The 26,269-nt window shown below is 35.8% G+C and overlaps 1 protein-coding gene across 1 annotated transcript; it reads right to left on the bottom strand.

Annotated features, from left to right (window-relative positions):
* Positions 1-84: 84 nt before the first annotated feature.
* Positions 85-25,800, bottom strand: LOC128858137 (calpain-D). The gene is made up of 10 exons (XM_054094143.1): positions 25,346-25,800; positions 18,263-18,777; positions 12,761-13,574; positions 7,760-7,974; positions 5,604-5,867; positions 3,646-5,120; positions 2,688-2,894; positions 2,352-2,618; positions 493-635; positions 85-427 (listed from the first exon to the last, which is right to left on the bottom strand). The coding sequence occupies exons 1-10, from the start codon at positions 25,645-25,647 to the stop codon at positions 250-252; spliced, it is 4,380 nt and encodes a 1,459-aa protein (XP_053950118.1). The 5' UTR covers positions 25,648-25,800; the 3' UTR covers positions 85-249.
* Positions 25,801-26,269: the final 469 nt, after the last annotated feature.

Consider the following 26,269-nt stretch of genomic DNA (forward strand, 5'->3'; position numbering starts at 1 on the left):
AAATAATCATCGTCATAGTCAGCTGACACGAACTATACATGTATGTGGTGTAATTCGGCATAATGAATATCGAAACAAGAAAACAAGTGTTTTTATTTTATATTTATTTGCTTTTTTCTTATATTACTAGGAAAACAAAACATTCAAATGATTTATTAAACCTACGTATACTCGTCCTTATATTTATAAATATAATATGTATGTTTGTGTATATCAGTATCGCGAAATGTTGACTAGAATGCTGGATATTTAAGTAATCAAACGAGGTGCATGTAATCCGTGAACATTCTCTATTGGCGGGCAGTGCGTTGCTCCTGGAGGACCCCAATCATGAAGTCCTCTAGAGTTTGCAAGTCGGTGCGTTAGCCGATGAGCAATACTAAATCCACCACTTCCTTCCAGTTGTGTTAAAACTATAATAACTTGCCTAATTAAGTTAAACAATTATGTTAATTTATGCCCAAATTATGTATATTTGCGAAATATTCCTACCGTTGCAAAGGCGGAACCGAGTCAACCGTCTTTAATTCTCCTCTTGTGGATACAACGTTGTAGCTTTCTTGGCAATCACATTTAACATGTATCCATTTATTTTCGTGACGATTTTCAACCATAACTACTAGTCCAGCCCAACCCTACATATGTAAACAACAAATAAATTTAATTAGAAAACTGGTAATTTATACTGGAGGTCACGCTTAGAAAGACAATAACACCTTGATTCGCAAAGACAAAAAGAAATTAATTAATACTAGTTTTTGAACTAGTAAAGATGTGTGTATTTCATTAAAGAAAGTTTAAAATTTTAAAAAGAGTTTTACATAAATATTTCACTCCTACTGTCTCGACGTGCGGACGCTGATTGCATATAATCTCATGAAATATAATGCAAATGGAGACCACTCATTTCAGACCTCATGCAACAAATAGCGGAGCTTAAGGCATGAGGTCTATCCCCTGCAATGGATTGCCACTTTGGCATATTGGTGCTATATTTTTCTTTATACGAAAAGTCTGTGGAGGCAACATTATAAAACCACAAGAAAAATTAAAAAAAAAGTCTTTCTTATAATTTAATTAGCCTATTTCAGTTTTTTAGCGCCTATATTGATTTAGCGACACTTTTTTTTTTATTTTTCGTTCAATAAACTATTTTCTTTTGCTCAAAATGGAAGGAGTACTTTGTAGGGATTTTTGTTTTGAATGAAAGTTATGCGGTGAAAGGCCCACGTAAAAAAATCTTACGCGATTTTGGCCAAGACGTAAAAAATATATCTACGATAATTTTTCCGCATGCCACCATGAATTTTACAGATCGCAGGCGATAGCTCATCGCAAATGGAGATGTGGAGTTAGGGTTTGGCCGTCTACACCTTAAGCGCCTAATCAGAGTTGTACAATCGCTTCGGTATACTAAAGGCCTACACTTTTGCGCCGAACAAATGTATTACGTTAATAAGATTAGGCGAATAATGCGCAGAGGGCAGGGCCTTGGTAAAATAAAAATGTACTCGATGAAATTAAAATAAATAAAATCAAAATCTGAATGTGCCAACGGCAGAAATGTAACTTGGAATTATAAAAAGAAATAATATCACTCTATTACGTATCACGTATGCCTGAGAGTTGTCACCGCTTAATCAGCAATATTTTGTTATTGTTGTTAGTCATTGCCCTTATTAGGTTTGTTCGATAAAAAAATTAGTCATCACCAGGCAGCAATAAAATCAAGAACGTAAGCAAAGAACCCCTCTGTAAAGTAAGAAAGACCCAACATTTGTAATCACTAGCAAAAACAGAAGAAGACTAATTACTTTGTTGAGCTTTCAATTAGTTTTTAAGTAAATTCAAATTGAAAGGGCACACATGAAAGAAAAAAGGAAGCGGGACGTTAAACATTTATTGGGAACATTTAAAAAGTAGAAATTTGCGCCGGATATCGTTTTTGATTATAATTTGTCCCATAGCAAACTATCAAAAAGCACTCAGAACTTCAAATTTCGCAAAACGCAAATCTGTTAACAAAAAGTGCAAACATACATATGTTTTTAGATCATACATTTTTGTGATGAGAATATCAGACTGTTAACCGACTCTGGAATTTGAGTCTGCTGATTTGCTTGCGTCTTGGCGTGACGGCGGCCATCTGAAAAACGACTGATTGAACGAATACGTGTGAAATGAGAGGGCAGGATTGTACTGCAATTTTGTTTCTCACTATCGGTCGGCCCACTACGGGCACGCAATACCGAATGAACTAAATTGTTTTGTTAATTGCGATTACTGCTCGACCAGCCGCTTCGGAGGCGGCAAGTACATGGTTGTCTGATTCATATAAATCTATATAATACCTTTGTTAAATAATAAGCAGTCATTCCTTCTCTTCCTTCGTGGCGTTGACCCTTTGTTAAAGTTAAACTTATTATTGCATCAGCCAGCAAATGGGGCGAAGGAGTGATTTGCTCTACAAGAAGACGTTTGGAGCTGTGTATAGCTAAAATACACTGAGGATATTGATGAGGTTCTTCGATTCCAGTATGCCAGTGGTTAAATGCAAGACAAACTAGTAAATATATATCACGTTCCAACATTTTATGACAACCCACAAATCCGCGAACCTAAATATTAAGATTTTTATAATTAATTTGTAAAAATTTAGGTTTTCATTATTTAAAGGAAATAATTACCTGGCGCTTGCTATGCTCCACCAGTCTTCCTATCTCTGGTGACACCGCTGAACGCGTTCGGAATATCACAACACACAAATCCAGCTGTGACCGCTGTGATTTCTCAGAGTTCCGTTGACCCTCTTGAAAAAGTGTAAATTCGGCTTCCGTTGGCTCCAAAACCGTAAGTAGAACACATGAAATTGAGCACAACGGCTGCAAGGTGTCCTAATAATCGACAATACAATAGAAATTATCATATTGTTAAGTTTTATAAAAATATAATGACAAATATGTATGTATGTATGTATGTTTAGTTGTTTATGAAAATAACACTGTGCGACAGTGAAAATAAAACTACTTTCGAGTTGTATTGCAAACTGCATACTCAGAACTTTGAATTGATCCTCAAAATCTGGACATGGGCTTGAAAAACAATTTTCTCATAGACATTTATTTTGAACTACTGATATCACTTCTTCACTCCCCTCAAAATTAAGTTAGAATCTTCTACGCTCCTCTACTTGAGCGTACTGTATGAGAATGAGAAGTTCGCCGTCAATGTATGATACTATCGACTAGACAATTACGAAATCTTTCTGGAGTCAAGCCGAAGCCTGCATAGGAGACTTTAAGTAAGCTTCCGACTGCGCGGCAAGGAGTTTGCGATATGCCCCTGCTCAATCATGCTCACTAGCTTATCCTTTTCTAAACAGATTACAGTGGCGACGTGAAATTTCTTCTACCATCACACTATTGTTAGCATAATCGCGCTTTATCTCATACAGCACTTGGAGGGAAAGTAGACGCATTTTTTGGAATCGACCTAAGTCAAGAAGACGAGGAAGAGAGGTACTCTTACCGATTCTCAATCCTTTTCTATATAAGGATAGATCAAGCTGATGCAAATGCCTGCCTATTGATTTAAACTTATTTACATATTATATACATACATATAAGTATATTAGTTGCTCAGTACCTGCAATCGGACCTCATTCCAGCCAGAACGCACTTTACAAATATCAATGCAATCAAAGTAATTTAATACATCCTCAAATGAGATCCAAAATACCCCTTCTGATGCACCGTGTGGCATCAATATTTCACGTAAATCTTCAGTCCAAAGTTCAGAATCGTCGGACCAATCACCGCGCCATGAGTAATGGCCCCAGGGATTACGCAATTTTAATAAGCGATGTCCTTGAATATCTCTAACGTCTAGTACGGAGTACGCATGCCTAGGGCGTAGACCTTTTCGTTGGTATTCGTCCTCATCTACCTTCATATTTCCGCCACCACAACTAGCGCCCATCAAAAATCGAACACATCGAGAACTTAGCAGTTGAGCCCAGATCAAATCTTTATCTAATTCATCTTCGCTGGGCATTGGCAGCGAACTTGCCTGTAAAGGAATGCTTTCACAAGGTGCTCCCGTTAAGGTTGCCAAACCTTCAATCGCTCGCCCAGACACAAGAGCTTCATAACATCCATGAATTTTTGCCACGGCTTTTTCGATTAAAGGAACCCAAAGTTGTTTTCTTTTCGCTTGCGAATAAACGAGATGACCGCGTTTGTCACAAGGCAGTAAGTCATCAACCAATACTGTTATCCATTTGCCATCTTTACACAGTCGTACTTGATAAGCTCCTTGCAAACATATCTCTTTTGTCACTAGCACTTCTCGAACTAGATCTTCACGTTCTGCCAATACAGCAAGTGCACTGAGCAACCAGCAATTTCCTAATACACCTTGGCATATATCCGATGGAAGGGGAGTTCTAAACACTGCCCATGGCGGAAAAGCACCACCTTCACAACTTATTTCATGAGGACGTCTCCACTGCACAACTGGATTACCATCAGGGATGTTATTTGTCGGATTGTAATATAAACTCTTCGGTGCCGGAGGAAAGGAATCATCGACAAAAAGCTCGTTGTTATCACTGCAGTATTGAATTATATTCTTCCATTTATTTAGAGCTTCTTTTTCTTCATTTTGTCTTAGATTTTCCATTAGTTTGCTTTCCTGCCGAATATCCATAATAATTTTTCCGGATATTGGGAGAGTAACCTCATTTAAGCTCTTGGCTAAGCCACGAGGACTAGAGCACATGTCGCAAACGACAGAAGCAGAGCAGTTTTCATATGTGCAAGCTGGACACTGCCACATTTTGGATGGAACAATATTATTGCTGCTACTTGAACTTGGTCCATGTTGGCTGCTGCTGCCATTTGAAGCTGACGGTGAAACAGTTGAAGTGGTAGAACTCGAATTTCGAATTGATATACTACCACCCGTACTGTGTCTCTTAGGAATGGCACCGGATGAACTCCGAATTTGTCGCGGTGATGGGCTTCTCGAAACCTTTATTTGATTCGGTTGTAAATTTACTGTTTTCACAACAGGTTGTCCAAAAGACGGATTGACTTCCGCTATATTAGAAGCAATAGTTTCTGGAATCAAAGAATATTTATATTCAAAAATTAACAATACAGAATGCAAATCTAACTTTACAAAGTGTTCTCAAAAATAGTCTTATTTATCAAGTTAGGAAGCTAACAAAACTTCGGGAGGTGTAAACTTCTCAAGCTCTATAATCAAATTTAGCTATCACTATGCATGTGGAATTAGTTAACAATATCCCTATATTTATAAGTAATAACCAAAACAGTGATCTTTTAATTTTTTTGTCGTCAGACTTTGAGCGTACAATTGTGAGTTTAATTTGAGTTTCAGAAATTGGATGATTTCGTCAAAGCAAAATTTATACAATGTACAATGCATTTTGATGCAAAGAAATTTAGTTACGAGACCATACAAAGCTGATTAGATTAGTCCCAGTCTTTTTTCAAATTAGCTCCTTGGGTCTCAAGCTTCTGTGTCACAAACTAAAAATTTAAAGACATTTGCGATACATTACAAAAATATTAACTCACCTTCGATCTGAAGCTCATTTAGTTGTACTCTCCTGGGTTCTATGGGGAGCGATCGTACAGATTTGCATGCGCTGCATACTCCCGTAGAGAGATTATTTTTCAGAGTACAATGACTGCAAGTCCAAAATTCACCTTTGCGCAGTGTCATATCCTCTATTGAGCAAATACTTCGCAACTTTGAACCTCCACACACTGCACAAGCAATCGCAGTTGGATCGTTAACTAATGTACACTTTTTGCACGTCCATTGACCTTCATTTCGAACTATATTTATTTATAAAAAAAAAATAATAATAAAGTTCATAAAATGCTTATTTATGCTTGTTAGATCTAACTGACTAATCTAAGCAAATATGTATATACGGAGATTGAGCGAATCAAAAAATCGATTTTTTTTTGATATTTCGAAAGTATAGACTTTTAAGGAAAAAAAAAAAACTAAAAAAAAACTATTCATCCGAATCGTCTGAAATTTTAATATATTGTTCTCAACATCAATGGCTATGCCCTTACTAGAATCATATTATTATTTCATTTATTTCGTACTGATTAAAAAAACTCGATTTTTAAAGTGTCAAATTCAAAACCGCGCCATTTTGTTAAAAAGTTTTTTATTCTAGTATACGGGACATAGCTACAGTCATAGCTGATTAATAATATTTTGGTTTTTGTGTTTCAGATAAATAGGAGAGCTAAAATGGACAACACAGTCCAGGTCCAATTTTTCGGGAGGTTGCAACTGAAGTTGACAGTGCCATTTTTTAAATTATTAAAATTAAAAAAAAAAAAATTATTTTTGTGTGTAAAAGAAGTTAAATAGAAAGCCTAAAAAATTAAATATCGTTTTTAATTGTTTTATTGTAAAAAAATTCCTGAAAATACCTCTAATTTTCGAGCTGTAGATCACCGGGACTCCTTAAACACGAATAACTTTTTTATTTTGTAATAAATTTTTGTTTTGTTTCTTTGCATGTTATAATTGAATTCAGTGGGCGACTCTCCTGGAAGAGTTCCTCATCAGAAATATTTGGCATTGAACATAACGTGCAAGCAGTGCGGTAAAGTGTTGCAATGATTCATCTATCTCAACTCTCCATCGTTTGGATCAATTGAGCACTTTCAGAACAACGTTGCGGATAATTTTAAAGTTGGATTTAGAAGTTAACCTTTTTTTATTATACAAAAAAAAAAAAAAATAATATCCGAAGAACATTGTGTCATTGTTTCAATTCAAAAATGGTAAAGTTGTGAGTATTTGAGCCGCCATTACTCCAGGCCGGGTTTCTATACCAGCTCGACTTTAAAGAGAAGAAGATTCCGTTATGCTGATGCACATAGCAAAATAACTTTTCTTCGAGGCGGTTGTGGAGATTCCGGGTTACTTGTTAAATTTTTAATATTTTGCAAGAAATTAGGAAAGTATTGTTCAAATGTTTCTTTAATATGTAGATGAACTGACCGAATGAACTACTGCTATCTGAATTGCAAAAAATATATTTTTCATCGATTTCATCTTACTCCCTTAAAGTAATAACGCACATTTTTATAAGATTTGTAGCGTATTTAATTGAAATTACAGCCCGATTTGGGTGTCATTCAGCATATAATTAGTTCGTTTCTCGCTAGGTGGCACTCACATTTTGGCTTACATTTCAACCGATTTGGCTTATATTCAGAATTTGTTTTAGTGATCGAAGAAACCATAATAAGTACCACACTGTAGACAAACTTCTGAAAATCAGACTACTTCATTTAGAAAGTTCAGCTAAATCTCGCCCAAAATTACAAAAGTCGAAATGGCTCAGTGAAAGTGATAAAGTTCTAAATTATTCGACCCAGTTCTTAAATTCACTTGATTTACTAGGCATACCGGCAGGCAAGTTAACATTAAAAGTTATAGGGTCTAGAGTAAGGTGAAGTTGAATCCTTGGATTGCCTAACATCAATTCAACACACCTTTGCCTATATAATAAATCGATTTTTGTATGTATCTGAGCGTACGTATGTGCATATAACACTGACTATATTGTAAATATTTGACTAATGATATTACCGAGCGGCTTAAATGTACATTAGGAAAAATAAAAATTGTTGTTAAAGACTAGAACATCTTATTTATAGAAAAACTTAGAAATGTTGGTAATGAACGTACTTACCGCTGGTTGCTATTGCATTTTCAGGCTTCGTAACTGTTATTAAACTGGGTTGCTCCACTGTTGGTTGACTGCGAATCGATTCGCAAATCTCACAGCTCTCTGTCCAAATACGATTATATGCATAGGAGCATTTCGAGCACGTCCACGTTCTTCTTGCATTGTTGAGCATATTATTGTCAGTATGAGGTGCACATCGATTCGTAGATGCGTTTAATCTATAAATGTGGAATGAATATTACGGCGTCATGTTCAATATTTTTTATATTGCAAATTCAATGCATCTTGGAAGTATATATTTATTTATTTATTTTTGTGTGTACATATATATATTGATAGGTTAATCTTTGTCAAGATCAGAAATCTTTGATCTGCATAGGAAGACAAAAATATCTTTAATAACTACAGTTGTATTTAGAATAATTGGGGTGGCTATACCAAATAATTTCAATCACAAAATTCGATCATAAAACCATAAGCATGCCTAGTAGTTTATTACTAATTCCTGGAGTTATCACTTTTAATATATATTAATTACAAAAAAGGAGGTTGCGGCTGTATAGCTCATTTATTTCAGTGTCAGATAATAATATTAGGAGTGTATAAAATTAGTGTACTTTTTGTAAATAGTGTTGATGAAAAAATATTGTACATCTGAAGTACATAATCAAAAAACAAAACTAATAAGAAAGAAAGAAATTTTATTATATACATCACGATTCTTTTTAAAGAACCAAAAAATGCAATCATGCCTCTTTTTCCGAAATGCCTAAAGTTTTTCACACATATGTGCATTTTTTGTCATTTAATAGACACATTAACTGAAACTGCTGTGTACTGTATTCGTGCGCTCAAGGTTGGAATCTTCTTCTTCTTGATTGGCGCGATAGTCGTTTAAGCGATGTTGGTCGAGTTTAGCAAAGCCCTCCAGTCGTTTCTTTCGCGTGCTAACCGGCGCCAGTTGGACACACCAAGCGAAGCCAAGCCTTTCTCCACCCGATTTTCCAACGCAAAGGAGATCTTGCTCTTCCTCTGCAACCACCAGCTTGTGTCGCATCGAATACTTTTAGAGCCCGAGCTTTTGTATCCATTCGTACGATTTGATCTGGCCAGCGGAGCCGCTGGATTTTTATTTACTGCACTATGTCGCCGTAAAGCTCATTGTTCCATCGCTTGCGATACTCGCCATTGACAACGAGCAAATATTCAAAAATCTTTCTCTGAAACACTCCAAGGAATTATCATCGTCCAAGCCTCTGCGCCAAACAAAATAGGACTGGCAAGATGATTATTTGGATATCATACTATACATTTTTAATTGACAGAATTGAACGTGTGTGTTTAAATTTGTACTACTATAAGATCATTAAAGTTTTCTGATCATATTCCGTCTTACACATCCCGCTTGTTATAAATCAACTTGAAGTCCATGGAAAGTAAGACATCGATACTTGCCCTCTCGTTTGTTTAACGACTATTAAGGGTGACATTAATTGCCCATCTCTGCTTCAAAGTACTAATTTTCTTACATCTCCACGATTTCTTCGTAAATCTATTCCTTTCTATATAAATAAGTTACTTACTAGATTTCTAGCTTTCTGTACTATTGAGCTCTGTCTTTTAGTTTAGTTATACGTAAATTTGTAATTTCACTACGTATATAATCTTATTATTCATTAGTTTTGTAGTCAATTTAAAAGCATGCCTTCTTGACTTCTTGAAATGAATAATAAAAAAAGTAAAAGAAATTAAATGATCGTGAATCTCGTGTTATATAAAATCTCGTGATACAAAAAGTCTCTAGCGGAAAACCACTCCCTCAACTTCAGCTATACAAATAATAAAAGAATAAGACCCGGTTATAAGCGATGCTATTATTTGTAGACTGCTGTTTTCGCAAAACTTTCATTTACTCTGTAAGGTCCCGTTTTTCAGTGCAAGTTAAACTCTGCTTTTCAGTTAAGCCGTGGTGAAGAGGTTTTTTTAAGGTGAGTTGTTTAACAAACTGTTATTCGGCTCTGAGCGAATTTGACAGAATCAACTGATGGGCTGACGTCACTTGAGGTATGTCTACAAAAAACTGAGATTGTGTTGGTGATATACGAAAAAAATTAACCAATGACACTTCGTTGCCGTTTGAACAACGACTGATTGGACAATGGTGTGAATATATGTAAAACGATTGTGCAAATTTCAGCTAGCGATAAAATAGTGTTAGTGATATACGAAAAAAAAAATCAACACAGTCTTCACTCAAATTGTTTCGATGCTATCTGAATAACGTTTGATTGGACGAGTGTGTGAATATGTGTTTGTAATGATCGTGCAGAATTCGGCTGCCGAATCCCCAAGTGACGTGGCAGTCAAAGTTCCCTCACAATTTTATTTTTCACCATAGCTAAATAGCAAACCTGGTAATCTATCATCCTTGCAATTAAACAAAGTTTAAACGATCAATTTTGCAGGGTTAAACTCAGTTTTAAAATTCACTTCAGTTAAACTAGAGCTGGAAAACTGACCCTAAGAAGCATAGTTGAAATGCTTTGCCAATAAGCAAAATATGCGTTATTGAAAATAACAAACGTTATTGCATGACGACACAACTCAAAATTTGGTACATTAAAATTATATAACGGATAAGGTCATAAATAAATAAGCACCTCTAATAAAAATTGTTATACAATAATACGAGTTGTGCTGTTATTGCAGAGGACCACCGATATGTGCTGTGGATTTAATGTAGCACGATTAATTGGACTTTATTTTTTCGTACACGAAAAATATCGCATTTCCGGTCAATGGAGATCGCTATAATGACATGATGGAAAACTAGTTTTGACAAGAATAGGATCGACTTGGCATCAGTGATATTGGGTTCTAACATCTCATACCACACTGCTAGTCAAAAAAGCATGGACCGATCATTTGCTTATGCGATTTAACGCCATAAGAGTTTTTATGGTGTTACGTTATGTAGTTAGGTTTATGTTTGACCGCGAAGTTATGAACGTTTCGGCCGACATGCATGAAAGAGAGATGGAAAATTTGACCCCAAAAAATTAATCGTTCATTGAACAAAAATGTCTTAATAAACTAACGATTTTCGAGATATGGCAAGTTAACCTTTTTTTAGCTCGTAATTGGCTAATTTTTGTGAAATTATTTGTGTGGAATTTTTTACATTATTTTAACACCCTTTATAGATATTTTTTAATCGGTTTTTAAAAATGGACGCCAGTTGAAAGCGCTTCAATCTTTAGAGGCGCGGTTACTGCTAAATAGCAAACATTTTATGAGCAGAATAGAATAGATAAATACCAGAAAGTTATAAAAAACTGAATCAAATCAATTTTTTCAATTAATTATAAACAAAGGAGCATTCAACACAAATTAATAAGTTTCAAATTATAAAATTACTTCAAGAATTATATTTATTTATATTAAATAGTATAGGTATTGACGGCCGCCGTAACCGAATGGGTTGGTGCGTGACTACAGAGAGAACGTAGGTTCGAATCTCGGTGAAACACCAAAATTAAGAAAAACATTTTTCTAATAGCGTTCGCCCCTCGGCAGTCAATGGCAAACCTCCGAGTGTATTTCTGCCTTGAAAAAGATCCTCATAAAAATGTCTGCCGCTCGGAGTTGGCTTGAAATTGTAGTTCCCTCCATTGGTGGAACAACATCAAGACGCACGCCAAAAGTAGGAGGAGGAGCTCGGCCAAACACCCAAAAAGGGTGTACTCGCCAATTATATATTATATATAGGCTTGGGCTTATACTTTTTTCGTTCTATGGATTTTATTTAGTTAATAGTTAATTTATGTTTTATGATTGAAGACTTATTTCTGACTTTTTTTTAATTTTTGTCATTAAAAATTCAAATATTTTTTCCGAAAAATCAGCGTTTACAGGCGTTTATGCTCATGTGTTTAAAAAATGTAACATTGTTTGGACACAACATTTGAACTTTGACCAAGCTTTTTGGCAATTTGGCGATTTGAAAGTCCCTCTGAGAGGTCAAGATATCTGTTAAACCTTTCTGCACTCTATTCAAGTGAACCAATAAATCAAGCACAATATTACAACTGAAGTTTTACTGCTGCGAAATACCTTTAAATGGAATAATATTTTGATGCATGAGCACAGTACAGTCTTCACTTGAATTATCAGAAACCCTTATGTTACTAGATCAAATACGGTTGCTTTAATAACCATTTTATTCCATAAAAGTTATTGCCTCTAATCAAGTGAACCGGACTGTAACATTCATTTGCAGGAAGAACGCCGTAATTCAAAAAATTTTAAATTCGAGAAAACTGCTTTAAAGTTCTTAAGTTCTCTCAGCGAATTTTAAGGAATCAGCTGGTTTGTCGACGTAACAGGTAATATGACAGGGGTTTTTTAAGGCAAAGGTCGGCAAAAACTGATATTGTGTTGGTGATGTATGAAAAAATTAACGCAACTACTGCTTATGTTACTTCGTTGCCGACTTATTGAAAGAGTGTAAGCTTACGTGGGAAATGAGCGGATACTGCTAACAAAATCTCCGTGATGTAACAACCAAAGATACTCTCACAGTTTTGCTTCGGATGTCCGACCCTTGTATTCTGTCATTCTTATATCGCATATAGAGCATAAAAGAAAAATTGCCGTCACAAGACTCTCGATACTCCCTTAAATCCCGAAAAAATCTTTATGGTGTGATACGCGCTACAGAATAATTTCACAAGTTTACTTTATTGCCGACCAGCCTCTATCAAGCCATATTCTTTGAATTCGATATGTTATGCTAATTTCCCATTATGGGAAGTAGGTGACAAAAGACAGACTATTTAAGACAAACTTTTGATCGAAATCAATATGAATATAGTACTCTACAATTAACTAATAAATATAATTGGAAAAGGATATATGTATGTGTACTTGAATATATATATACTTTATATGCATAAAGAAATCTGAGATCATGCAACATGCACAGCAGCTAACAATAATGCATACATTTTTGATTCACTTGTTTTTCGAGGGCCTTTCCACACTTTTGCATAAATGGAATGCTCAGCATTAATATCCAATTTTGGATCTGAAGTTAACGAATTATCGCTAATGTTGACTGCGTCGATTTTAGCGTAATCACTCTCTGGAACGTTTTCATTGGAAATCATATTATCCGTTATATCAGAATAGCTATTAGGAGTTTCTTTACATTTTGTTTTGTTATAGTTTTTAAGTAGATTGTTAAGTTGCTCCGACTTGTTGCCTGTTGCATTGGGTAAAAAGTCTTGTTGTGGTAAGTCTTCACATGACACATTTTGTTTTTTTATTTTCTTATTTTTATCAACTATAGCATATATAGGTTGATTGCATTCTTCAAGATTTGAATTCACATTTCTGGCGCTAATATTGCAAGATCTGCTTGTAGTTTGAATGAATTGGTTGTTTTCATAAATGGGTTGTGCTTTCTTTCTTTTTTCTTCTTTAAAATTGGCATAGCTATTTTGAAGTTGTTCATTTTTGCATATTCTATTAGCTTCGACAAGTTCGATAATTTTTTCTCTACTTTCCATAACAGATCCTTTTCCATCACTTAATGCAGTTTGAATAGTTGTTGGAGTAGCCCAATCATTGACGGCTATTAAAACGCTAGAGCTTGGAAAATTTAAATTATTCTTGTCTGGCTCCACTTTGTTGCTTTTTGAAAGTGTTGTTATTGTAAAATTTCCTTTCGGTTCGGGACAATTATGACCTTCATTAAAGGTTGCATTTCTAAGGTTTTGCTTATTATCGGTGGATGTAGTGTGCAGATTTCCTCCTCCTGTTAAAGCAGCATGTATATTGAACAATAAAAATAGTTGATTTGATCTGAATTGTTATTTTTAATATCACATATAATTAAAAATTATACATATTAAAACATTTTAATGAATTTTTAAGTATCTAGTCACAGTTATTAACATTAATATATAATCTTTAGAAAAGGAAGATTTTCTAACAAAGTTTCAATATTAGCAAATGCAAAAAATTATATACTAAAATAGGCAACGTTGCGAAATTGACCCTGCTGCAAAATCTTGTAGGAAGCATAAATTCGGAAATAATCCAATTGTTATATAAAACTGATGTAAATAAAGAATATTGCGAGTAAAGTTGAATTAAATATTTAACAAAGATATATAAAGGGTTATCTGATTGGAGGTTCTTTTCCCAATAGAAAAAGTTTGACTGCTGTCAAACTAAATACATAATTTTTTTCAGTATGCATTGACATATCCTCACGAAAGAACTTACGCCTACTGCTTACGTTTACAAATCGTACAATTGTATTACGAAAATCGACGCTTTGTGAAAATTGTTCGTCGTGCGCTCAGACCAATTTATGGTGCCAGCGATGAAGCCCATTTTTGGCTTAATGGCTACGTCAGTAAGCAAAATTGCCGCATTTGGGATGAAGAGCAACTCGACGACATTCAAGAACAGCCATTACATGCATTGAAAACAACCGTTTCGTGCAGCCTATGGGCTAAAGGAGTTATCGAAGTCCTCCAGCGAGTCATTAAAAATTGGTGTTTACGGATGGCTGAATTACGGCGCAGTTGCGACCCACACGTGAAAGGGGTTATGTTTTGAAAATAAATGTTATAAATGGTTCTACACAAAAATAATAAAGATTGCCCAATCAATTTGAATTTTCGTTGTTTTATTTCAATTTAAAATCCACTACCTCTAAATTGATCAACCTTTACATAGATTCGAGCCGTTCCGTTAACATAGACCCAAGTGTTGTACGAAAGGAGAGACTAGCATGACTCGGGTAAGGGATGGGCATGCTTTTTCACCTCCAATCGATCCAAGTTAACATTCAAGGCGTTGGCAGCAGCAAAGGGATCCTTAGGTGACATATGGAAACCAGACAATTTTGGCATAATAAAATCAAAGATGGCTTCATAGTAAACACATGTCACATTATGTCGATTGGGAAAGAATGTGAAGAATGCCTTCCAGCAGGAATAAGTTATATTACCAATTTTTACACGGACCGCTTGCGGATGTAATACGAATATTTTGATATTTTGATAGAGAACGCAATTAACCTTTTTCACAGTGACACCGTTCCAGCTTAAAACGGCTCCATCTTCATTGACAATAAGGTTGCACAAAAATCAATAAAATAAAAATGGAAAAATGTTGTGAATTTTTAGCAAATGTTTAGCATCGCCCACATCCCTAGGATACTTCAGCATTTTTATCTGTTAGCAATACTGAAGGGAATGAAAGGCGGATGAGATGGCCACATATGACGCGGAAATATGAATTACCAAGACACCTCCATACAACCACCGTTTGATTCAATACTTCCTATGTTCGGGGCTTCAGCCGAAGTAGCCATACATTTATGCAAAAATGCCTCAAAAGCAATTTGAGGAAATGCATTTATAAACTCTGGGAAAGCTAGAGAGTGCTGAGCCGAAGCGGCAGAAGAAATACCTACTGCCAAAAGAGATTGAATTTTTAAGCGGATTGGTTTTATAAACGCGTCTAAGCAAATATTATTTGAAATTTTTAAATTACCCACGTGTAATTTTGAATTTTTAATAGATGAATTTTCATTTTATTTTAATGGCAATAAAAAAGTACACCACTAAATGAAAATAATAGCTAACAAGTTAATTTTTGCCTTAGTGTTGTTCTACCAATTTTATGCCGCCTACGAACACTGGTTGTTGTTTCTAAAAACTTTTTCATGGCCAATGTCTGTCGAGGGGAAAGATACCTCTATTAAAAAAAAAAAATTCTAACAATTGATATTTCATGTCTGAATTTTCTGATTATATTATATTCGGGTTTTTATAATAGGTCTATTTATAAGTTCGTGCGGTTTTACAACAGATGGCGTAACTTGATTATTATTCCATCGATCCACATTTCCAAACATTCATTGGAGAGCTACTGTCGTAAGGCACAAACGTCAGTATAAGTTTTTTATTTGAAGCGTAAACAACAATATTTTTACCACACTTGAAAATGTCGAATTTCGTGCCAAATAATGTGTTTTTGCGGGGAATTCTTCTTCATTATTTTAATATGAAGAAAAAAGCAGCCGAAAGTCATCGTATCTTGGTGGAAGTTTATGGTGAGCATGCTCTATCTGAGCGAACGTGCCAGAAGTGGTTTGCACGCTTTAAAAGTGGTGATTTTGGCTTGGAAGACGAAGAACGCGAGGGTGCGCCGCCAAAGTTCATGGATACCGAATTGGAGGAATTGCTCGATCAAGATCCGGCTCAAACGCAAGAAGAGGTTGCAAAAACTTTGGGAGTTGATCAATCAACCATTTCCAAACGTTTAAAAGCCATGGGAATGATCCGAAAGGTAGGCCATTGGGTGCCGTATGAATTGAAGCCAAGAGACGTTGAACGCCGTTTTATGGCATGCGAACAACTGCTTCAACGGCACAAAAGAAAGGGTTTTTTGCATCGAATTGTGACTGGCGATGAAAAGTGGGTCCATTACGACAATCCAAAACGTCGGGCAACGTATGGATACCCTGGCCATGCTTCAACATCGACGTCGGCGCAGAATATTCATGGCCTGAAGGTTATGCTGTGTATCTGGTGGGACCAGCTGGGTGTTGTGTATTATGAGCTACTGAAACCGAATGAAACGATTACGGGGGATGTCTACCGACGACAATTGATGCGTTTGAGCCGAGCACTGCGAGAAAAACGGCCGCAATACGCCGATAGACACGACAAAGTTATTTTGCAACATGACAATGCTCGGCCACATGTTGCACAAGTGGTCAAAACATACTTAGAAACGCTCAAATGGGATGTCCTACCCCACCCGCCGTATAGTCCAGACCTTGCGCCATCCGATTACTATCTCTTCCGATCGATGCAACATGGCCTGGCTGACCAGCACTTCCGTAATTACGATGAAGTCAAAAAATGGATCGATTCGTGGATTGCGGCAAAACCGACCGAATTTTTCACAAAGGGAATCCGTGAATTGCCAGAAAGATGGGAAAAAGTAGTAGTAAGCGATGGACAATATTTTGAATATTAAATTTGTAACCATTTTACGTCAATAAAGTTTCAAATTTCGAAAAAAAAACCGCACGAACTTATTCATAGTCCTATTACTTGATCTGTTCGAATTTAAAGCGGTGTTCTGATATTTGTGGCTTTTGAAGTCCGTGAACGCCATGACTCAAAATCTACTGGAACAATCGTTTCGAAAATATGCACAGTACTTCTTCACATAATTCGCATTCATACCTAGCAGCTCTTTTTTAAATTATCCGATTTTTTTTCTACTGATACCAAGGGTGCTTTGAGCAACATCTTCTTTAACAAATGTATTTAGACTTTTTTATCTCCGATGGTGCTGTTGCGAGTTGTGATGCTCCCAGCAAAATAACTGTTTTTTTCGAGGCGCCTCCGGAGTTTCACTGTCACTCGCTCGATTTTCAATATTTTCCAATGAAAATTTAGGAAAATATTGTTCAATATGGGGATTTACTGAATAAATGAAAACTATCTGTTTCGCAAAAAAAAATTTTAAATACATGTCTTTTTTAAATATAGTTTATGCTACAATAAAATCTATATAACTCAAAGTTTCAAGCAAAAAAAATGCATCAAAATTTCAAACCTTTTAGTCAGAATTTTCAGGGTGGGTAACCAGTTTTGTAGCCAATTTATGTATAATATTAGTGGCTCAAAAAAATTTTTTTTTTTTTGTTAACGGTGTTGCGCATTTTCTTTCATAAGAAAAGAGTTTCGTGCATCCGTTATATGAAAGAAGATGCATAACAATATAACGCGAATTTGAGCCACTTTAAACTTCCACCTTATTATTACCAAAATTGAATTGGCTACAAAACTGCATATCCAGAATTTAACTGAAATTCTGACTAAAAAGTTTGAAATTTAGACTAAAAGTTGTGAAATTTTTTTTAAATTTACTTTGAGTGCCACTGTATGTATAAACACAATTCCATAAAAATATACACTCGGTAGCAAAACTGCGTACAAGCAAATACCCAGAAGTAGATGTACGTTGTATGTGTTAAATATTTAACATTATTCTAATTTATGTGAAGAAAAAGCTTTCGTTAAATGAGGTTTTTTCAATTGTGTTCAATGGCGCTGGACTATTTTTGGGGGGAAAAGCGAATTGTGAAGGTATTCCAATAAAGGTTCTGTCGTCCTCAATTAATCTGGTGTAAAAAGTGAAAGGAAGAAGGAAGGGGATAATGGCGCATAATTAATGTTTATATTAAAGTTACATATGAAAACTTGAACGATTTTACTAAGTATTTCAAAATATTAAATCTCTGCAAACCCATGAAAGTATTTTTTAATGTAGTACTACAGCGTTAAGGGCTTATTGTACGAACAGTTTCGCTGCTCAGTGTATACATACATATTTGACCACAAACGAAATGTTATATTAAACAAATAAATATACAATGTTTGTAAGAAATTATAACAATTATCTCACCGGGTATATTATTTGCCTTTTTGTTGCATTTTAGCATAAAGGTGTCCGGAAGATTAAAAATGTCTTTGCAATTATTTACGAAGCAAATATGGCAACTGCGGCAAGAGAATGACTTGTCTGTAGTAAGGCTTTGTGTTCTACGTAAGCAATTAGGACGTTTTAAAACCTTTTTCTTTTTACTTTCTGCCGTTATTAGTTGCTTTGTACTGCCCTGCCTATAATGGCTGTACTCTCGATTTAGAATCGTATCTTTATATATGGGCGCCAAATAACTGACTGTGTCACAAATAATGCAATGCCACGTAACGGAACTATTTTCTGATTCACATTCATTACAAATCCAACGCCGATTTAACGATGGATTAGAAAAGTGATGATATAACTCGATGGACGTTTTTACGTACTTCCGTGTATCTTCGCAGTCGACACAATTTGATGGCAAGTTTTTGTTATTACGTTGTGGTCGTCGCAGACAGCCTCGAAGCATCGACTTATAAACCCGCTTGTACTCATTTCTGAAAAGCGAATTATAATTATTTTAAGCAATTGTATATACATACATGAGTATATTTGTATACATGGTTTAATGATATTAAATATCTTTTTAGGTTAGGTTAGGTAATACAATTTTTTAGAACATTTTAACCTTTCAATTCACCAGTCTATTTATCAGTATCACCTTTTTATATGTTAGTTACAGTCACCAAAAGAATCTTTATCAGTTTCGTAAAAATAAGTGCATTTCAAATAAACAGGGTTTAAAAATATTTCTTTTTTTAAAGCTATTTTATTTTGTTAAAATAAATACAGGGTGGCTGATGAATTTTGCTACATTAAGAAACTCAAATAACTTTTTTTTTAGTGTATGGAATTCATTTATTTTTTTTTCAAGTTGAAGGTCATTAAATTTTATTAAATGTAGCTTAACTAGTTTTAAAAATAATTGAATTTAAATTGCCGCAATTGTTGCCCGAATGGATTGTTTTAGTTCATCCAAATTTGTTGGCTTTGTTTTATAAACTTCTTGTTTACATAAACCCCACAAGAAAAAGTCAGGTGCAGTAAGGAAATTCGGAGTTTCTTGAAATCAGTTTATTGGGAAATTTTCGTCGCAACTCTGTCATAACAGTCTGGGCTATGTGAGACGTTGCCCCATCTTGTTGAAACCACACAGAGTTGAAAGGAATTCTCTTTTGGCGTAGTTCTGGATAGAAAAATTCTTTCAGCATTTTCAAATAACGGTCTCCAGTAACCGTAACGGTGTGACCATTTTCTTCAAAAAAATAAGGCCCGACAATACAGCGTGAAGAAACCGCACACCACACTGTCACGCGAAGAGGATGCAATTCCGTCTCGTGGAGTATCTGTGGGTTAGAAGTACTCCATATTCGACAATTTTGTTTGTTCACATTGCCGTTTAAATCGAAATGGGCCTCATCAGACATGAAAAGGCAGTTTAACATGTTTTGGTCTTCTTCCACCATTTGCAGGATCTTCTGGCAAAATTCCAAGCGAATCGGCAAGTCTGCTGCATTCAGTTTGTTAACCATTTGAATTTTGTAGGGAAATAAGTCTAAATCTTTGTGCATTATTGTTTGCAAAGACTGTCGGCTGACACCAAGTTGAGCAGATAAGCTTCTTGTTGAAACCCTTGGATTGCTTTGTATAGCTGCAGCTACAGCAGCGATCGTTTCCTCCGTCCGAACTGGTGGGTTTCGATGATAAGGCCTTCTTGCGACTGTTCTTTGCTCAGCAAAATTATTCACCAGTCTCATTATGGTCCATCTGCTCGGGGGATCGCCGCCAAACATCCGCCTGTACTCTCTCTGTACCAAAACTACGGACTCCAGTGCGTGATAGCGGCGGACTATCCAAATTCTTGTTTGCGTGTCCCAGTTATCCATTTTAATAAATTTTAAAGATCAATCTGCAAATTAAAACAAAAATGGAACAGATAATTTAAAAAGAAAAAAAGTTATTCAATTTTTTTTTTGGTAGCGGCTTTCATCAGCCACCCTGTATTTTATTATTATGAATTGTTTAACTAGTTTCTATGGTAATTTTTAATTTTTTTTCTTTGTAAGAAATGTCACATTTTCTACATTAAAACGAAATTAGTAAAGTATAAAATTTAATTATTTTTAATTTCGTTAAAATAAAACTTATTTGTTAATATTAGGTTATACTGGCTGGCTGAAGCCCTGTAGCTGTGAGTATTTTAAATTGTCGCCCAGGATATCTGTGGTGCAATCCTCTTGGATAGCTCCAAAGTCCACAAAAATATTTCCTGATATCGACAAATGCATCTTTCCGAAAAGTAAATGTGAGTACGGGATTTCAGGGTTAAAGCTCAAGTTATAGACAGGAAAGTGTTCTGTCGTGCACCAAACACCTGACAAACACCAACTTCCTTTTGTGTGATATCCTGCCCAAAAGGTTGGCTGAAAATATTTCAGTGAAGATTTGTGCTATCCTTATCAAGGGTTTCGGTTGACCAATACCTTTCTTATTATTTATGCTCTCATGAGCATTTTTGAAATCTACCACGTTTTAAAACATTTAAAGATAAACCTCAAAATTATCCTTCTGTCTGATTCTCAATTAGGCAACGATATAACAGAGAAAGTGGTGCGTTAAATTTATCCTTAAGTAAATATATATAATGAGATGAATCAGAAAACTAAAAAGATAATGCGAAAATAGCAAAAATTTGTAAACAAAAATGAAAATATAGATTAAGTTAAAAGATAGATTAGGTTAGGTTGTAACGTTCGTCCAGTATAAGACACACTCAGGCGTAGCCCATTGTGAACTTTTCAAACAAGGTAATAAAATAGAAAGAAAAAAATTGTTTGTGAACACAACAATGTAAAAAAAAACTTCTACAATCACGTCAGTCAGCTCAACAGGTACTTTCCAAATATTATGAAATTTTTAGAGAATCTCGGTGAAGGACTTGTATTTAAGGACGGCTGCATTTAATTGTTGATCGAAAAGCTGCTTAAAAATATTTACAGGAGTTTTCAGGCTCAAGCTCTTTTTTAGCAGAAGTCTGTTATAAGGCTATTGTCAGAGTTCGATGGGATCTCTTAAGGGAAGGACTTCGAAACAAAACAATACGTCGGTTATCATCACGCAGATTAGATTTGTGGGAGTTGAACAAGTCCAAGCACTCAGTCAAGAATACCATTGTAATACACTCGGATAGATTACAGTGGAAAGTATAGAGAGACAGGATAGATGCAATATGGATGGTATCTTCTGCAAATCTTTTTTATTCATTGATGAATTTTAAGAGATCCGGAAAAGGAAGAGTATGAACTTTAACCCTAATCAGTACATCGCAACCCAACAGCTTAAGTTTGATTCTAGAAAATGTCGGACAGCTATAGAGAAAATGCTCTCAGTGCCCTCATTCTCAAGAGGATAGTTATATTGGACCACTGCAGTGACGGTGCATTTAAAACTGGTCAGGGAATGCCTGACCTCACTTTCGACTGCGTCCGAATTCTTTGACATAAGCCTCATCTGGGTTCCTGGTCACAGCGACATTGCGGGAAATTGTGATGCCGATGAGCTGGCTAAGCAATGGGGTCAGGTGAGGTGATTTCCCCGCGAAGGGAGAAAATTGGGATCCCCCTGACTATCTGCGGTCTGCTCCTGGAAAGATGGGCATAGCGCCAACTCAGCGAGCGTTGGGCAAGTACACAAACTTGTAAGGTCGCGAATTCCTTTTGGCTACGTGTGGACCGGGGGCGCTCGAGCGAGCTTCTGAGGTTGACAAAATATCAGCTCTCGAATCGCGTGGGTTTTCTCACAGCTAACTATGCGCGAGGAATCCATGATGTGAGACTTGGAATTACCTCGAGCCCTTTTTGGGCTGGATGTATGGAGGAAGAGGTGGAATCATCTCAGCACCTTCTCGTTAGCTGCCCTGCTCTGGCGGGGCTAAGATCCAGGCATCTTAGCTCTTACTTCTTTGCTGCGCCTGCTGATATAGCTGGCGTTGACATTAAAAATCTGATGAATTTCATCAGCAGCACAAAGCGGTTGACGCAAACGTAGCACAGTCATCGTTCGTAATCCACACACTCTAAACCCACCCTCCTAACCATCCCAACACCACCTCTCCCCGCCCTCTCCCTGCATCTCATCGGTCTTTCTCTTTCACCTCACCTCCTTCATAATGGTATCACAAAGGACGAATCCGTTTATCTTCGTCCAAGTGTGCTCATTCCTTGGACAACCATACCAACCTAAACCTATATTGGATCACAAATGACTCCCACGATAGCCATATGCTAACCACAGGCGTTAAGCCCACCAGTACTCTCCTTTCTCAATAGGAGAAAGGGCGATAATTTCCTGTTTGGTTTTTCCACAAAGCACTTGGCTACGCTGCAGAAGCCCAATTCAGACCAACGTCTTCTATGGATAGACCTCACGAAGTCATCACTCCATAGTTGAATCGATGCAGAGCTTTTATTAGCCAGTTTATCAGCCAACTTGTTCTCTGTAATACCACAATGTCCAAGCATCCAAATAAGACAAACTTTACGGTGTTTTACAACACTGCTCAGTTTTGTCTTACATTTACCGACTAATTTCGAAGAGCAGTGTGGGTTAGCAAGGGCTTTCGTGGTCACCAACGAAAAGCAAACATTTTCAGTACCAATTAGCGGTGTATATAGAAGGCCTATCTAAAACTTCCATGCCGTTTGAGTCCGTCACCAGTTTGCAATCCAACTCCACAAGAGCAATCACGAGACCAAGATCTACCCGAACATGGCTGTTGAACTATAAACACCACAAAACTTCTTGATTGTCCGTTTCCAAAAACAGATCGCAGCGAAATGCGAGATCTTCTGTTCCCAGAATAAACAATCCCTTGCAGCCTGAAATGTCTTTTGTATAGACTCATAAAATATCAGCTGCCAAGGCAAATTCATGTTTTTGCTGCCAGTCGGTTCTGGTATTTTTGTGCTTGCTACAATGTTATGACCACAAAATGCCTTCTTGGATTTTCTAAGAAAAGTGGTTTTACTATACTTCCAAGGGAAGAATAGGCGTACAATAGACATCAAGGCTGGCTGATATCTATTTATGGCAAGGAAGTAGGTATACAAAGTTGCGATGTCAATCAAGGGAACTCAAGGCGTATGTACCAAAAGTATGCTGTGGTTGGAGTTGTTGTAGTAACATATAAATTTCCCATAAGTTTTTGGGGAATGCTGTCTCCTTGGCTGGATATAATTTCGGGCCGTTCCAATATTGCGGAGCCGATTGTCACGCGAAGTGGTGATCTGCTACCTTTCAGTTGAAAAAAATTAGTCGCGTCATACAATTGTGGCAAAATATACTTTGAGCATAAGCAAACTGTTGCCAAAGTTTATGATGATGATAAACGGTTTACTAGACAGGGCTAGTTTCCTAGGGCAGCCCTTGGTTGGTAAAAACCCGAGTCATTCCGGTAACGTAGAACCGGCTGCCAAAGTTTATGTTGTTGTAGTAGCATAAACATTCCCCATACTTACATACGGGGAATGCTGCTGGAGTGACAGTCCTTGGCCGGATATAAATCCGGGTCGTTTCGGTAACGTAGAACCGACTGTCGTTTTGATCGGTTAAGACATTTTAAAAAATAATCTAATGCAGACATATAGCATCCAAAACCTATTCGCTTCTTCGAACCATAAAGCCGCAGTCGGAAAGTACAGCATAAGTTGGGTTTCTTTATTTTCATTTTGGAAAAATGAGACAAAATAAAAAAAAATTTGCGTTTAATAAAGTAATTACTTTAAAAGTACACTTAGCTTCAGTTATGTAAGGACTTAAACATGTTTACTCAACCTGTCAAATCAACGTCTTACCAAATAAATAAGAGCCATACCTCCTGTAACTCCGTCCTAACTCTAAACCTGGTTGCTGTTGTTGTTGTGCCAACATAATAACCTAGACGCCACTTCTTCGTCGATTCGACGACGCCTCTTTTAATTACAAAAAACATAAATACTCGTATGTTTGATTTATTTTCATTTTATGTGGAGTGTTTCCGATGTAAAATTAATTCGTATTTTTGTATTCGTTTATACATACATATTTTTTTTTTTTTTAGTTATCAATTAAATAAACCTTTTTTATGATTAACTTAAACTCAAAAAATTACGTTGTCGATTAGACGAAGAGTGCCATCTGAGATAAAAGATACAAATTTATTATAAGCTTATCGTTCATAATTCGCCTGGCCCCAATAACTTGACTACATACTGTATATGTAGTTTTTAAAGAAGTCACCTTAAAAATATTTATAGAACAAATTTCTCTCACAGCTCTCAATTTACGTAACTCAAGAAGCCACAATCAACAGCTCTCGAAATAAACATCATGACTTTATTTAGGTGCCGGTAATGCAACTGAGAGCGTCTATGGCTCCAAGCCACAAGCCACAACTGCCAGTAGCCATTTCGAAGGAAATGGTAAGCCCTTGAACAAAGCCCCTCCACAAACTATCTGTCGCCAGAAACGGGCAAAAATCTATATGGACATCAAAATGGACACCATAAATTGCTAAATTGCAGAAACTTAACTAAAACGTATTTCAAGAATGTATGCAACAGTTTATTTTAAATGTTAATTAAATTATTAACGTTAGAAATACATTTTTTAAAGGAATTATGCAAACGCCTTTTACAAGCAACGACCAGGAAATATTTACAGAGAATAAAAGTCTGATATTGATTTTATACGTCATTATTCGAAAATGCATTAACTAAAAAGTCTTAGCAAGGTTTATTTATTTCGAAAAAACTAGCGCCGTTATGATGAGAAAAGAAAACAAAAACTCAGCCTTCGTAAGGCCTACTTAGGTCAAGGTCCAGCATATGTTCGAGCAAGAGCAAGAAAGCAATTTTAAAAATTTAGCTTTCTAAAGCTCACAGTAGCATTTTTTGAGCAGTTAGTAACTTATTTCTGTTGTTGCTGAATAATCAATAATATGACAAACAAAGAGACTCTGTCCTTAATTGATTTTTAACAACTGTTAACAGTTAATGTTGTTATGAGTTAAAACAAATATTAACATACTTGGTTATGATATCATCATCTTCCGAGGAAGCATTTGAGGATCCGTCTATCTCGGAAAAAGATCTTGAAGTTGGAAAATTGTCAGACCCTCCAGATTTGCATACATTTTTATCTGCATTTGCAATGAGAATACGGTTTGTTTGTTCACAATCGTCCCCAACATTTGCATTTTTTGATAAAATTTGTCGCATTGTGCCACAGTTTTTGCATTTTTGGGGATCGATACTATTACAAATTTCACATTTCCATTGCAACACCGAAGCTATTGTACCCATTTTTCCACAAACTCCCGCTGATTTCATTCACATTTATGCATATTTGTTTTAATACACACTTTTTACAAAACTCTTACTACCGACCAAAAATTTTTATTTGAGTATTAAATTCACATTTCCGAAAATATAAATGTTTCTAATGAAAACAACGATTTTATTTAGAGATCCTTTCCAGGCGAAAAAAAAAACATAGAGCTCAAGATACTTGAATACATTCAAGAAAAAACACAGCAGGGTGACACTAAAATTCCATACAGAAAAAAATTAATAAACCAATGACTGCAATATAGTTACGAGCATGAAATAAATGGTGCCCTATAAATTCATTCTTAGAACCGGTTTTTCAAAGTTAGTTTAACTGAATTGTTAAATAAATTAAGAATTATTTTTAATGAGTTTAAGCCTACAAATATGCGAATTTAAACTAAGTTTGACTAGAAAGCTTATTTCGATTAGTACTGAAAACCCGATCCTTAATCATAATTTAAATTTAAATCAAAAATGATGGAATTCAAGATTGCGCTTTCCGAATTCGCTCTGACGTTTTTTCTTCAAATAAACAAACAAAGGATCATCGACAAATACTTCAAATGCAAAGAAAAACTGCATTTGGAGACATTTTTATGATTGCTTGACAATTTAACACACA

Source organism: Anastrepha ludens, chromosome 3, assembly GCF_028408465.1.
Source record: "Anastrepha ludens isolate Willacy chromosome 3, idAnaLude1.1, whole genome shotgun sequence".
Lineage (NCBI taxonomy): Eukaryota > Metazoa > Arthropoda > Insecta > Diptera > Tephritidae > Anastrepha > Anastrepha ludens.

What these genes read in the sequence shown, in the direction of transcription:
- LOC128858137 (XM_054094143.1), bottom strand. Translation starts at nt 25,647, where the DNA reads ATGAAATCAGCGGGAGTTTGTGGAAAAATGGGTACAATAGCTTCGGTG. An exon ending in GATGATGATATCATAACCAA is followed by an intron (nt 18,778 to 25,345) that starts GTATGTTAATAT and finishes TTCGCTTTTCAG; the next exon opens with AAATGAGTACAAGCGGGTTT. An exon ending in AAAGGCAAATAATATACCCG is followed by an intron (nt 13,575 to 18,262) that starts GTGAGATAATTG and finishes CTGCTTTAACAG; the next exon opens with GAGGAGGAAATCTGCACACT.